The sequence below is a fragment of the Cydia strobilella genome, chromosome 19 (assembly GCF_947568885.1).
Source record: "Cydia strobilella chromosome 19, ilCydStro3.1, whole genome shotgun sequence".
Classification (NCBI taxonomy): domain Eukaryota; kingdom Metazoa; phylum Arthropoda; class Insecta; order Lepidoptera; family Tortricidae; genus Cydia; species Cydia strobilella.
In genome coordinates this window covers 695,556-711,724 of record NC_086059.1, presented here as the reverse complement: position 1 = coordinate 711,724, position 16,169 = coordinate 695,556, and the positions used below count along the sequence as shown (strand labels likewise).

General features: G+C 37.3%; 1 protein-coding gene and 1 long non-coding RNA gene across 3 annotated transcripts; both read left to right on the top strand.

The window, feature by feature from the left end:
- The first annotated feature begins 417 nt into the window (after positions 1-417).
- LOC134750404 (carboxypeptidase B-like) lies at positions 418-9,224 on the top strand. 2 transcript variants are annotated; one of them, XM_063685574.1, is made up of 7 exons: positions 418-534; positions 2,797-3,009; positions 3,491-3,581; positions 3,966-4,067; positions 4,441-4,656; positions 7,935-8,360; positions 8,979-9,202. In XM_063685574.1, the coding sequence occupies exons 2-7, from the start codon at positions 2,921-2,923 to the stop codon at positions 9,141-9,143; spliced, it is 1,089 nt and encodes a 362-aa protein (XP_063541644.1). In that variant the 5' UTR covers positions 418-534; positions 2,797-2,920; the 3' UTR covers positions 9,144-9,202. The 2 variants fall into 2 exon arrangements, with proteins under 2 accessions (XP_063541644.1, XP_063541645.1); XM_063685575.1 differs by lacking the exon at positions 418-534 and adding an exon at positions 2,361-2,502 and having other exon boundaries at positions 8,979-9,224.
- Positions 9,225-11,104: 1,880 nt separating this feature from the next.
- LOC134749861 (uncharacterized) lies at positions 11,105-14,065 on the top strand. The gene is made up of 2 exons (XR_010128526.1): positions 11,105-11,568; positions 12,545-14,065. It is a non-coding gene; the product is annotated as an uncharacterized LOC134749861 (long non-coding RNA).
- The last annotated feature ends 2,104 nt before the right edge of the window (positions 14,066-16,169 follow it).

Here is a 16,169-nt window from a genome sequence, read left to right as displayed (position 1 = left end):
CACAATCACAAACTAATCAAACAACTTTACAGGTTATACTTTCTTCACCAACAACTAAAAGTACTCAAACTTGAATATTTTCAATATGATCAGTCATCAATCAAATATATATTTTACCACTAAAGCAGTAAAGTTCGTTTCAGTTTGATAAACACAATGAAATTTAATAAAAGACGATCGTATTCGCTCTACTCAAACGAACTGGGACGAATTGGCAAGAACTTGCTTTCCAACTGTAGTCTGTGATGCCTGTGAGCATTGACTTAAAACCATAAACGGTTTCTTGCTATTCTTTCCTAACCATTTAGCTAGCTTATGCCTCTTCTGAACTAGTTTAAGTATGACTAGAACACACTTAAACAACGAGCAATGAGATTTCACTTTAAATTGGTTTGGTTAGCCACGAAAAGCGAATTCTAAAAGGAGCAATTCGATTCGCTTGGTCCGTTCATTGATGTGTCATAAGTCATAACATTGGATCGACTTGCGTGTACACATTTATAGCTACACGAAACTGTAAGGTGATATCTCCAGGTAAACTTCAATGGATATTGATTCTTGTCCCAAAGCATTAGAGAACATTGTGACTGTTTAAGTGGACTCTCGTCTCAAGTATAATTATAACAGGAAATTCTGGAAACAAAGCAAACTGAACTTAGGTACTATGCATGGTTCTATGGAATTTTATAATTCATGGGTTTTAAGGGGCGTCCATTTCAACGTGTTTATAGTCCCGTTCATTACGTAACAACTAAGATAAAGGTAAGATAAAGATAGTTTATTTTTCAAGTATGCATTATACAATGCGCTTATGAACGTCAAATAAAGCTACACCGGCACGGACCGCACCTACATCTCTGCCCGAAATTTAAATCCCTATATTGGAGAGCGACCGACAACAAACTCGGTGGCCGTGGGCACACATCTTTTCAAATCATTATATCTTATAATACGTAATTATAATTATTACAGTATAATTATTAATATTACTATAGTACTATCTATCTACTATAGTCTCCAAGACATAATAGCTAATGCAGAATGTATCTAATGTATCTAAACTACAGAGAATGACTTAAAAAGCGCTAAACGAAACGAGTATCCACTAAACTAATCGAAACATAGATTGTCTATATAAATTGTATATACAGATGTCAATCACAATGAAAAAATCAACGATGATCAACTCTGGTCAACGTGGGACTCGAACCCACATCCTTGGGTTGCCGGTCCAATGCGTTACCAATTGCGCCCAATTGTGCAATTGTGTACGTCCCACAATATAAAAGGAAAAATATATTAACATTTGAGTTGAAACATAGATTGTGTTCATTTATTAACATATACCTATCTTATTTAATAAGGTTAGGTAGTACATACTAATAGGTAGGTACTTATAGATAAAAACATCATCATCATATACTTAAGAGTAAGTCTCTTGTCGGTGGAGCAATTTCCATGTTTCGCGGTCCTCTGCCTTCTCTTTGACAGCCTGATACGACACGACGTTGAGTTTTTCCTTTATTTGATGCATGTACGGTCTCCTTGGTCTTCCCTCCTTCCTCTTTGCTTCAACTTTCCCTTCTATGATGTTTTTGATAAATTCGTCGTGTCGTATCAGGTGCCCAAGCATCTTTCCTCTTCTATTATCTATAGTTCTTAACAAAGTCCTCTTTTCTCCTACTATACGTAAAACCTCTTCGTTGTTTTTTTTTTCAGTCCAACTGATCTTAGCCATTCGACGCCAGCACCACCTCTCAAAAGCCTCCAGCCTCTTCCTATCACGTTGCCTCATTGTCCACGTTTCGCTTCCGTACAGTGCAATGCTCCAGATGTACACTTTTATGAGCCTTTTGCGTATATTGTCTGATATCCGGGCTTTAAATAGGCACTTCTTTGCGTTAAAAGCTTTTTTAGCCATCGCTATTCTAGTAGTAATATCTTGTGTACATCTGGAATCACTAGTAATTATGCTGCCTAAATATTTAAACGATAAAAACAATATCTCCTAATTCTGTAATTCCTACAAAACCCATTGTAGGTGTAAAACCCATTTTAGATGTCTTGTAGTTGCCGGTAGTTCATTGATACGGGTCTATTTGTACTTTGTATCTTTTTCAGTCTTTTTCAAGGGATGTAAATAACCTATCTTTTACAAGTTACTTATTTATTTAATCTTTATTGCAAAATACCACGCTAATGGCGGACTTAAAGACATACTACTGTTTGTAAATTTTATCACTATGTTATTGAGTTTACGTCGATCTTTTGATCCAAATATGCAGTGTCATAAATATAATTATCTGATAATAATGATATTATCAGATATGTAATTTATTATCAAAGCAAGTTTAAGATTAAACTAATTCTAAAACTAAGTCTGAATGTATGGCACATTCTTATGTGGCTTGCCATGAAAATGGCGGTCTTTCGTGAATTTTTCATTTTGAGTGCTATTATTGTTTCCTTTGCTAATGCTGGGAAACATGACATCTACTCTGGGTACGTAATGGTTATATTACTTTTTTTTGCTTCTATATTTTATATCTAGATTAGGTTAGTGTTTTCATATCTACGCTACACCTCTAAAGGGCTCAATCAATGTTCCTTGATCGAAATATAATCATTTGGCATACCATATATACCTCTCGCGTGTAATGATGTACCTGGTACATTTTTATATGGAGTTAAACTTACCTAAGACTTAAAATGTTTGTAGGTATACGGTACAAACATATTTCTTCAATTAGGTATAATAAAATAAAGTGATAATTAATTTAACTAAATCTGTAACAGCTTCACAGTCCACGGAGTCAAGCTCACCAACCCGTCCCATGGCCAGCTCCTCCACGACCTGGAGGTTTCCCTGGACGTGGATGTCTGGCAGCATGGTGCCGTAGCCCTGAGTGACGCTCTGGTGATGGTGTCTCCTGAGAACAAGCAACAGTTCCTTGAAGAATTGGAGAAGAATGGCGTAGAACATTATTTGCACTTAGAAGATGTTGCTAAGTAAGTGGAGTAGGTCAGGTGGGGTTAATAAGACGCGGGTAAAAATAAGACTAAGTTTATAACACTCAGAAACTTATTATATTTCATTTCATTTAAAAAGTAGTCTACACAAAAGATTTATTTTTAAATGGAATAGGAATGAAGTAAAATAAGTTTTTATTGGTTAAAATTTAGTCTTATTTTTACCCGTGTCTTATATATACTCCACCTGACCCTACCTACTCAGGGGTCCGACCGCGAATCGAATAGAAATCTAAAAATGTTAGCTACTCTGTCGCTTTAATATGCAAGAGCGATACAGAGGCAGATAACGAATTTAGATTTTCCATTTTTATCATTGCTGCTTGATCAGACATTCTCCGCGCTACAATAAATAAATCCTTAATTTCTGAGAATATAAGGTCGTCTTAACCTCAAGGAATATTATAAGATCGCTTTCAAATTTATACTGCAATATGCATGTCAACATTATTTATTACAGCGCTTTCGAAGAGCACGACGCCGAGATATCGCGTTATCAAAGGACCAGGACCAATAGAATGGTTTTCGAGTCATACCCTCGGTATGCTGAGGTTTGTAAAATATACTGCACAGCAATGCAATTTTATTTAAAAACACATGAAAGTTTTAGTACGATAGTAAGTGCCGATGCGGTCTTGGATGGAACATGCTTACCTAAATGATGACTACTCATTCACTCGTGATTTGAAAAGATCCTATATTAAAATGATGAATGATGATGATGATGATGAGTAAATACAATTACAAAATACAAATACAAATTAATTTATTTCATTACTTTTTACAGCTATTCTTAGTTAAAAATCATCAAAAAAAATGTAAGTGTGTGGTGTTAGTAAATCATCTTGAAGAATCTGAAAGCATGCTCTTTTTTAACTATTTGGGGCATGGGACAAATGACCATGAATTTTGAAATTATTTTCGATTATTTACAGATAGATGCGTATTTGGAAAGAATCGCGGCGGCGTACCCTGATATTGTGACTCTAGTCAACGCCGGGACCAGCTGGGAAGGCCGTGCTATCAAATATCTTAAGGTACCTCTTCTAATCATTTGTCGACAATTTTTTATATGTTATTACATATAAAAAAGAAGAATATATGTTATTACATATAAAGGAGATATTAGTAGAAGAGGTATTGCAACGTTGTAGAATTTCCACGCTAATTTCACATTTATTAAACCCTCAAATTTTAAGTAAACTAAAAAAGCTGACTGATATGTTAATCTGCTGCTTAGATATTTTTTCTTTCTCATCTTGGTTCCTGCGTCGGAACCCAAAGTTTGCTGAATAGTTAATATTTTGGCTGTTTTGTATGACGTAAGAAATCTAGACCTTTGTCCTTAAAGGTCTGACACAAATATTAATCGATTGTTTGTTCCATTTCTGCTATTATTATTTTGACTAGATCTCAACCACCAACTTCACGGACACCTCCAAGCCCATCTACTACATGGACGCCATGATCCACGCCCGCGAATGGGTGACCACCCCAGTGGCGCTGTACAGCATCCACCGCCTGGTCGAGGATCTTCAAGAACAGGACAGAGATCTGCTGGAGAACGTTGACTGGATCATTCATCCGCTCGTTAATCCTGATGGCTATGAATACACGCATACTGATGTAAGTCTTCTAATTTATTTGCTCTGTGTCAATAATTTTATTTTCGAAAATTATAATTTTATTTAAAATTTCGAAATTTTAGTTTATTATTGTATATGTACGTATTGTGGTATGTTGATATTTATTATGCCAATTTAAAGTACACAGACCATATTTCTACCATGTTGATTTAAGAGATAAGATAATTATACAATTCTTCATTTCAAACTTATGCTAATTTGATTGATACAATGATAATTATACAATTTATACTTAAATACTAGACCATTTATAGATTCAACATAAAAACTTTTATAAAAAAAAAGATAAACCGACTTCAAAAAGGATGAAATAAAATATTATCCTTTTTAGGGCTCCGTGTTTAAGTATATGCGTTACCAACTGATATTTTTGAAGTCGGTGCCAAGCCAAATTTTAAACCATATATTATAGAAGTGTCCTACGTGGGCGATCTCGTTGCGAACCCGAACGCCTTGGGCCGGCCGCGCCGTGCCGCGTCGCTTCGCTTCGCGTTCGCGAGTGTTCGCCTATGTAAGACGCAGCGTACACGACGACAATAAACGAACTTTCTGTACACCTCAGAACAGAACACACGGTTGAATCTTCTTGGCGCAGTTCGTACCATGCTTGTCGGCACGTTAGTGTAAATCTAATACGTTTTGTCGTCGTATTTTTTTAAAGAGCATTTCTTACTAATTCTTGAACAGTCATAGCACGCAAGTGTGGGATTGGGACTGTCGCTTATCCAGAGGACTACATTTCAAAATATAAAACAATTCAAGGAACCTTCATGCAAAATTTCAGCTAAAGCGGTTCAGTTGTTTAGCCATGAAAAGGTAACAAAGAGGCAGACATAATTGCTTTCACGTTTATAATATTTGTACAGTTGTAATGGGATTTATAGACATAAAGCTGATTATTTTTGACTGGTATTGTTACTACTTGGAGTACTTGGCTTGGCACCGACTTCAAAAATATCAGTTGGTAACGCATATACTTAAACACGGAACCCTAAAAAGGATAATATTTTATTTCATCCTTTTTGAAGTCGGTTTATCTTTTTTTTTATAAAAGTTTTTATTTTTCCATTTTTAGTTTTAAAACATTGTTAAGAGCGTGACGCATGAATGAAAAACATAATGATGTTTAACTGTAAATTCGTAAACTTTATTAAATAATCAGAATTTTCCTCGAGTCCGTCTGGGAAATCATTCCTGTCACTAAATCCATTCTCCGCCCCGCCACTGACCCAATCCCTCAAACCCGGTGATCACTCAACCTCACAGCACATCAACCCCTGATCACTGAACCCCTCGACCCTAAACCACCAACCCTTCAACCGCCATTCCCCGACCCCTAACCCCAGACCCCTTAACTTCTAACCCTAACCCCCGATCCCTTAACTCCCAACCCCACAGTCCCCGACCCATCAACTCACCTCCCCTCAACCCCCAACCTCAAACCCCCCAAACACTAATACCCTCTACCTTCACCTCTCAGTTTCTTTGGTTGTTTCCAACACTACCTACATCAAAAATCATAATACACATACGAGGGAAGTTATCAGTAGCCTTACCACGAGTTTGACATTGATATATTCGCTATCGTGTGCGTAACTTACTGTTTATGCATCTCGCTCGTACTAGCATATTAGTGTACGAAGTAAGTTACGAAGAATATTTAGTGTCAAACTCGTGGTTAGGCTACAGTTGCACTACATCAAATTGGTGGTTTTGGGGAGGAAATGCTTGTGTTACTTTAGAAAACACCGAAATTACCACACACGTGCCTTTAAAAATTGAGGAGTTCCCTCAATTCCTCACGGATTCCATCATCAGATCAAAACCAAAAATATTACGAAAACACCTTGGAGAGGTAACTTCTTTCAAACAGAAAAAGAATAACTCAAATCGGATCATGGGTGCCGGAGTAATCGCTGAAATCATTATCATCAAAACAATCATCATCATCAGCTCCACTTCATCAAATTGGTGGTTTTCGAGAAAAAATGCTCAATTTGCTTAAGAAAACGACCAAATCACCATACATGTGCCTTTAAAAATTGAGGAGTTCCCTCAATTCCTCATGGATCTCATCATCAGAACAGCACCAGATTAATGTGGGACAACCTTGGAGGTAGTTCCTTTCAAACAAAAAAAGAATTGTTCAAGTCGGACCACGGGTCTCGGAGTATTCGCTGAACATCCTACAATAAAAAAATCATCATCACTATCTTCAAAACAATCATCATCATCAGGTGCAATTCATCAAATTGGTCGTTTTCGAGAGAAAATGCTAAAGTTGCTTATGAAAACACCCAAATCACCATACATGTGCCTTTAAAAATTGAGGAGTTCCCTCAATTCCTCAGGGATCCCATCATCAGATCAGAACCAGATTAATATGGGACCAACTTGGAAGTAGCTCCTTTCGAACAAAAAAAGAATTACTCAAATCGGACCACGGGTCTCGGAATAATCGGTGAACATACATAAAAAAAAAAAAAAAAACATAGCCACAACCGAATACAGAACCTCCTCCTTCTATGAAATTGAAGTCGGTTAATAAAATAAGTAAAGGTCAAGTTAACTTTGCCCCAATTGCTCAAAGGTTAACTGGAAGAAATCCCTGAAAGGGATAAGAATTTGCACAAATGATGTGTTTTTTCTTGTTTTATGTTTCTTTTTGTACAATAAAGAGTTTTACTACTACTACTACTACTACTACTACTGCTGCTGCTGCTGCTGCTCAAACTACTACTACTACTACTACTACTACTGCTACTACTACTACTACTACTACTACTACTACTACTAATACTACTACTACTACTACTACTACTACTACTACTACTACTACTACTACTACTACTAATACTACTACTACTACTACTACTACTACTACTACTACTACTACTACTACTACTACTACTACTACTACTACTACTACTACCACGACTACTACTACTACCACTACTACTACTACTACTACTACTACTACTACTACGACTACTACTACTACTACTACTACTACTACTACCACGACTACTACTACTACCACTACTACTACTACTACTACTACTACTACTACTACTACTACGACTACTACTACTACTACTACTACTACTACTACTACCACGACTACCACTACTACCACTACTACTACTACTACTACTACTACTACTACGACTACTACTACTTTAATACGGAATAAATGTGTGTTTAAGTACTGTTACAAACTGTAAACATAGTTATATACGCTTTTTTGTTGTCCCTCAGGTTCGCCTCTGGCGCCGCACTCGCTCCTTCTATCCCGAAGTCAGCGAAACTTGCTACGGTGTTGACGCCAACCGCAATTTCAACGTGTCCTTCAACACCGTCGGCGTTTCCTCCGACCCCTGTTCCGATGTCTACCCTGGCCACTTAGCCTTTTCCGAACCAGAAACCCAAATCGTTAGAGATATCCTTGAAGAATATGTAGACAGAATCCAACTGTACATGAACATTCATAGCCATGGGAACTGGGTGCTGTATGGATTTGGATCAGGAGATTTACCCTCAAACGTGGCGCATGTTCACCATGTTGGGGCGACTATGGGAGCTGTGATGGATGCTGTTAAACTGCCGGAAGCTACGTTTTATTTGGTTGGAAATAGTGCCTTAATTCTTTACTCTACGTCTGGAAGTGCTCAGGATTATGGACAGGTTGGTCTATAAACATATTTTTAATGATTTATAAAATAATGCCTACAATTAGACTTAGTTATTAATAAACTTCTTTAATTCTAAGCTATACGTGCACCATTCCACGAACCCGAGGTTAAACGTTAAACCTGGAGTTACCATGGTTACCAGTACAATTTGACACTGGGTTAACGGTTTAACCGGTTAACCCCGGGTTAGTAGGATTGGTGAAAGTGGCGCTAAGTGTTACAGGCCAATTCGAATGTACACTGATATCACAATGACATCTGACGATGTCATTCAGTTATTGTGCATTTCGCTCGTACTTGTCCGTACATGTATTGGCGCGGGCTAGACACACGATGACTACGATTCAAATATCATTCTGATGTCAGTGTACTACATTCGTTGCATAGTATACCTACCCACATCAAGGGTCCTAAATTATGTAGGCATTTCAATACCGACAGCCACTTAGGCTTTAATTTCAGTCTTGGTCTACTTTAAGGTATTCTTGGTACTGAACTTAATAGCAATTATTTCTAATGTAGTATAATTAGGCTTTCATTTCACAATAGGTGTACCGCAAGGTTCAGTTCTAGGTCCTGAACTTTACATTACCTATCCCATGTTTTGCAGTATATTGGCATCCCGTTCTCCTACACTCTGGAGCTCCCTGGGTACGGGCAGGACTTCCGCGTGCCGCCGCAGTACATCGACCATATCAACGCCGAAACCTGGAGGGGCATAGCGACCACTGCTCGCCTTGCGAGGTCTTATTACCTTGCTCGCAACGCCAACTAATATATGCACTTACATACTTACACTTACATACATACATACACACGAACATTCATCCTATAGGCTAATTTTAATTAATTAATGTGATTGTTATTTGTATTTAAGCTTTCCCTTATTGATTTTTTACATTGTGTTCACTAGTTCAACAAGCCTTACTGACTTACTGAAAATCAGCGTTGCGGAGTGTGCCATGTTGGCTCACACCGTGACACCAAGCTGAGTAAGGACCATTTAGCGCAACCTCATTCTGTGTAATTATTTCTAGTTTTAGTCTTATGTTATGTTGTGCTAATAAATGCTTTTTCTTTCTTTCTTTCTTTCTTTCTTTCTTTCTTTCTTTATTTATTTATTTATTTATTTCTTTCTTTCTTTCTATAATAAAATTGCCTAAATGTAAAATGATTTTGGTTTATCTGCGACCACGTACCGGAAGACGCAGCGTGGAAAGGCCCTAGACTAGATGGGCAGACGATGTTGTTAGTGTCGCGGGAAACCGTTGGTTGAGGGCAGCGAATGACCGTTTGTTGTGGAGATCCTTAAGGGAGACCTTTGTCCAGCAGTGGACGACTTTCGGCTGAGATGATGATGATGAATCTTGACATGACATACTTTCGCTATAATAGGGAATATTACGCAACTCTGCGTTGACGGCGTCACTAGCACATCACAGGGGGGCCTATCGAAAGTTCGGTATCTGCCTCTCTATCACTTGCCTATTCGATCGATAGAGAGGCAGATAACGAAATTTCGATTTTCGCGTTTCGCGGTAGGCCACAGCAAACCGCCTTGCATGGAGACTGTATAAAGGAGCCAAATCTCTATTTATGAAAAGTGTCCATCAAAAAACAGTAATTAGGCGGCGCCACCATACACCGAAATACTACCAAAAACAACCTACGTAATTTGGTCGGGTTATTTATTGCCTTATATGGTTCATGTTATACTCATGTCCCAGAGCCAAACTAGCGCCACCAGAGGTTAGGAACTATTATTTAAAGCTGAAAGCGGTCACTTTTGCAACAATTCTGCCATAAGAGATTGGCATTCTTTCTATACCATCCATACCGCCTTGATGCATCAATGTCATTGTGTTAACTTGTCAAAAAACTGTTTAAGGCCTAGTATGTATAAGTTACTCTATGGTTTAGTATGTGCACTAGTGCTGCACTCTGGCGGCAGAACATTGCAGTAATACTCCCTATTGATTTCATTAATATCCAAAAAATTTGAGGCAATAAGGTAATCAAATCTTACAAGCTGAATTCACTGACTTATCACCCAACTTATACATACATGTACATATATGTACTACTTAATACCTCAATGGCTGAATTAGTCTCACTTCATATTGGTATAAGTTGGGTGACAATGCAATATTATGGCACCATCGAGCTGATCTGACGGAGGTGGCCTTAGGACAAACGTAACCTCCTAGTGTTTGGGTTTGTCAGAAATTCTTACTTAAAATTCCAACTTAGAATTGTCTCGATAATGAATACCATTATGTATGTTGTCAGTAAATTGAAGTGTATAGCAGACATTTTGACTTTTTAACCGACTTAAAAAAAAGGAGGAGGTTCTCAATGAGGGCTATCGTTTTTTTGCTCACCAGTTGGCGCCTCTGTTGATGGTGGTCCAAAAGACTATAGAAAAGCTGTCAGTCATTGAAGTGACAAGTGACATTTGACATTTCGAACTATGGAAAAGACCACCATCTACACTAGCGCCCCTAGCGGCGAATTCATACGCGTTAGCCCTCATTCGTCGGAATCTTTTCTTATTTATTTAATTTCAGTAGAAACAGTAGAGACAGGTGCAAACTTATTTTTGAGAAATGCACACCATCTGCTCGCTTAGAAGCTTAAAAGTCGCCCTAGATGAGTGATTAACTACTAATTCATTTGACATAAATTATTACACGCCGTTACTCGTTATTCATTCTTGCCTCATATAAATGACGATATTCTCCTAAAAATAACCTCTAATCCATTTTAAATAAGGTTCATTCCAGCATAGCAAACAAAATGTGACGACATAACCTGTTATCGTCATTGCCATTCTGACAACGTTGCCGTTCCGAGCGAAACGTCAAAGCAGCCAACTTATAAATGCGGGTGGTCAAATTCATAACTAATCAATTCGCTGTAATTTGCGATAGCAGCGCTCATTTCAACTGCAAATGTAAGTTTGTCCAGTATAGACGTTTTTGCGATGAGTCAACTTGAACACAGTGTCACACAGTGTTGTTTTTCGCTTGAAAAACCACGTGTGTTTTTAAAAGCTGGAAAACGGGATTATGATCATTTCGCAGTCAGTTGCGCTGCGCACGCGTCTCTGTGTGTTTACGTTTTTTTGGGCTTGATCTATTTATTTTTTTGTGAACATGTTCCTGACGTTTGAAGTGATTGCCACATTCGGAGTATCAGCTGTGAGTACTTATAGTTTTTCTATTTTGTATCACCGGTTCTGTAAGTACCTCAACAATAATGCATAATGGTATTTCTTTGAACTAAAACGTAGTTTGTGAAGCAATAAGATAGTGATATACAGCCTCAACCAACTGAAATAAGAAACAAGAGTAAATTACCAGTCTATATTTAACCCAGATATTACAAATTAGTATCTATCTGCTGCATATCTGTGACTCAGACCAGGCTTAGTATCCATTATATCCTGGTTATTTGCAGAAAGATACACTTGGTTAGGTATTGGTTAACTCTGGAATGGTTTATTTATAATGTAAGACTGAATATGATGATATCATTGGAATTTCGAGCGTTCAAATAATTTTTTATCGATATCTCGACCTTTGCTTTTGTGTACAAAGCCGTGGGCTTTTTATCGCTGACATACATTATTAACTGTTAGTACCGGTAGGCAAACGTTGGTACTGATAGTATATTGTTATAAATTATAAATATTATAATTTCTTTTAGGTAAATATAAAGAAAAAACTACAATGTTGACTGGAATAATATCGATAGAGATAAGACATGTGCGGATTGTATTATGTACTTAATGTTCTTGTATATTTTAGTGATTGATAGTAAGTAATAATTAGAAGAATATTAGAGATATGGATTGTTATTAGGTAGGTGTAAACTATAATTTATAAAAATCCTACATAAGCGTTTGGTATAATGTAATGTAGACACTTAGTTAAGGCCTAAAAGAAGATGGAAATGGATCTGATTGATAGCGATACTTTTTCGAACAATTTTTAGCAATTTTTTTCAGCTAATTGTATGTATCAATTCTATTTTTCTACGATGGTTTAGAACCTCAAAGAAGGTCCTTTAAGATTTTCATGACATGACATTAATAAATAATTATAAGCGCATTGCATGTTTAAATGGAAGAATAACCTTTGTCGTTGTCTAAAACTGTTTCTTCTGTAATTCCAGGTGGTATCCTTCTCGATATCCTCGGCCATCCTCCTCCTGCTGGCTGCCAAGCGAGGGCTGCTCCGCAAGCGCGAGAAGCCAGGTGTGACCAACGCTGCGCTGCTTCCCCCCTCCGCCCCGCCGAAGGCGCTGCTGGCAGAACAGACGCCTTTGCAATCTTAAAATGTAGTTAACAAGACGCTTTGCTGACAGATACTGCATTTTAAAGAGTTTACTTACGAAAAACGGATGTTTATCCCTAGATAGGATTGCTATCAAAAAATGTAATAACCTGACAAAACCCGGACGTTACCCTAAAATCTAGACATTGCCTGGATGGTAATTCCTTTAAAAATAGCCCACTCCGACTTCGTACACGATTTAACTTTACCATTAGCATGAAAAATAATAAAAGGGTCCATTAAATCCCTTATTCAAAAACCTTTCGTGGGCCACTAGTCCCTTAACTCGCCACCATGCTGTACCTAGCTGAAGCATAAATTTCCTCTACCCGACTAAGGTTTTGGTTAACTTCTAGTGGTTATTAAGGTTTCTAAAAAATCCGCAAAGGACCAAAAATCCTGACATGCAATCCTGTTCCTAGAACACAATTTCATATCTTGCACTCATTCGTCAACAATAACAACAACAACAAGTCGTCAATGTGGACTCAACCAAATGCACAATAATAGCACTTTATTTTTTTCTTCAAATTTTTTATCATGAGCAAAGTGACTGGTTGTTTAAGACTCGAGAATCCACTCAGAATTTTTTCGATAAACTTTTCTTTACCGAACAAATTTAATGTAGGTACGGTGTCTATCTTGATAAATATAATTTAATGGAGAGAAATTCATCAGATCATATTGAGGAAAGCCATAATACGTTTTGCATTTGGTTATGACCGGATGTTACATTAATTTTATATTTATAGAACTTTACATGGTTAATTTTCGACTAATTGGCAGCGTTTAATTTTTTTTAAACAAGATCCGTCCATTCGCAAAATTGTTGCCTATATTCGAATGAATGATCAGAAATCTCAATATTTTTTAACGTATACCTACAGTAGGCGCTCGCTAATCCGGCACGCCCAATAATCCGACAATTTAGTAACTCAGGTGACCTGTTTAATACTCCCGCAGTTTAGAGCGGTTTCAGACTAGCGTATTTTCCCTTACACAGTCGAACGCCGGATTACAGAACGGTTGTATTTGACATATAAAATTAATTTTATATATAAAGCTTTTATTTGCCTTACAAATACAATAATCAGGTAGTTGTAACAATACGACATAGGGGCACAATTTCAGTTGCAGGACTACCGAGTCAAATGATGTATTTAACTTAATTTTGTATATTTTTAAATAATTTTAAGGTTAACACTGGTAATATTTTTACCATATTAGCACAGAGCTTCAAATATCCGATAAAATCACACGTGCCCATTTAAAAGCGTGTTAGTTTTAAGTCAAAATTGTGATAAATGTGCCTTAATTGCAGCTTTTTTGTTTTTATTGTGTATTAATAGTAAATTAATCAGCTAAGTGTTTTTTTTACTGACCTCAAAACCCTTGGGACTGACCCTTAATCACGTAATAGTTAATTGTGCAACAAGAGAGGAAAGTTGGTTTTTCTTGCGAGTGTTTATTTTGAGTCCCGAGAAAGCAAAAGATTCTATAATTGAATCACGAGCGAAGCGAGTTATTCTAAGGTAGAATCTTGAGCGTAGCGAGGGACTCAAAAACACGAGATGTAAAATAACTTTGCTACGTACGTACCGTACCGTACCGTACCGTACCGTACCGTAGTATGAAGTTCATGGCCTTCACTAAATTAAAAAGCTACATTGTTTCACTCCCTGGAGTGAGGAAAGTAGGCTTCTTCGAGCTGCTGAGGTGAAAATTAAATTGTGCCCTAACACCCAGCGGGTGAATTTTTGATAGACACTAATCCAGTTGCAAAGCAAATTTTTTTCTTTCCCAAGTATCTGCAGTACTTATTTATCACATTTATATTTGAGTAACAGTTATCGAGATAATTATGAATTATGAAGTCATAACTCAATGTCTGACACAGGGTCACACAGGCTGGGTGGTCAAGGCGCATTTTTTTGTATTTTTTTTTGTTAACAATTACTACTTATCAATCTCTTTAATATTACGAAGACAAATTTAGTAAATATGTAATCGTAATCACATCCACTGTGTGCAAAACGACTTTATTTTTAAGTTGTCCGGATTAAAAGTTCGAGCTCGGCCTCATTAAGTTTCAATCTTTCAATCACAAACTTGATTCCAGATTGTTCCGAAACGGGAATCCAACCTTCTGAATATATGTAGTTAACTCATCTAAAATACGCTTTCACCGGCCTTCCCCGATCTGGGGACTAGACGAGGCTAGGAGCGCCTACACAAAAATAACTGCAAACTTCTCTAATCGCGTCAAAAACCCTTTTATAGCCACAGGCGCAAGGCAACAAGCTGGCAGTTCCCAATCTAATCAATGGTTTGCAATGAAAAATTCCTAGTAAATTCCCACTTCCCTTCCTCAGCGAAGTTTTTTCCGGCAATTTCCATAAAACGAGCTTTAAAATTTGATTCCCAAGCGTTTCCGAAAGGATGCAGACATAAGTATGTGAAGAAGGATCAGTAAAGATTTTCTATATAGAAAATCCCGATGATTTGAGATCCTCGAACTTTTAAAATTGATTAACATATTCCTATAGTGCTTTTATAATTGCACGGTTGCCGTGTAGATGTAAGAGTAGCAATATGCAAGTCGAAGAACATTCTTAAAATTTCCAAAATCTCTGGAAAATTCTCATGCAAGTTTTTACTTTGTCCGTTCAGATCAGGGATAACTATGTTCTTCTGTTGCCGACTGTTTCATTAAATATGGATGGTATAGAAAGGATCGCAATCTCTTATGGCAGAATTGTTATAAAAGTGACCGCGTTAAGCTTTAAATAATAGTTCCTAATCTCTCCGGTGGCGCTAGTTAGGCTCTGGGACATGAGTATAACATGAACCATATAAGGCAACAAATAACCCGACCAAATTACGTAGGTTGTTTTTGGTAGTATTTCGGTGTATGGTGGCGCCGCCTAATTACTGTTTTTTGATGGACACTTTTCATACATAGAGATTTGGCTCCTTTATACAGTCTCCATGCATTAAACATTTAACGTCACTCATTGGCGTCTATTTCAAGTGTCATAGAAATGAAAACTAACTGTAAGAAGGTTTGACATTAAACGTGTAGAGAACAATGTGCCATTCTCAACCAAAAGGGTACTTATTGTCGGTTGTCAATAAGGCGCTATTTCCATATAGCTTCAATTTGAAATCAACCTTATCAACAAGCGACAATGTGGTACCTTTTAGTTGAAAACGTCAAAAATACAGAGAAAATTCCATCAAGTTTGGGAACTTGCTGTTTTCTATCTTGTCTGTGGCATACAGACCGTAGGAAGCCGAGACGTGGTTATAGTAGGTTATAGCTTGTTGCCTCAACAGAATGCTCGATTGCCTGTGAACGCTGTGAAAGAAAATAGTGAAAGCTAAAACACCTGCTTTCTTGCTGAGTGACTTCAGTAAAGGGTACTTAACATTTTTGAAGTTTATTTTAATTTAATCGTATGGCA

Bases quoted from the DNA above. Each gene is read 5' to 3' on its own strand.
- LOC134750404 (XM_063685575.1), top strand. From the start codon at position 2,402: ATGTGGCTTGCCATGAAAATGGCGGTCTTTCGTGAATTTTTCATTTTG. The intron at 4,657-7,934 runs GTAAGTCTTCTA...GTTGTCCCTCAG, and splicing joins ATGAATACACGCATACTGAT to GTTCGCCTCTGGCGCCGCAC. The intron at 8,361-8,978 runs GTTGGTCTATAA...CATGTTTTGCAG, and splicing joins GTGCTCAGGATTATGGACAG to TATATTGGCATCCCGTTCTC.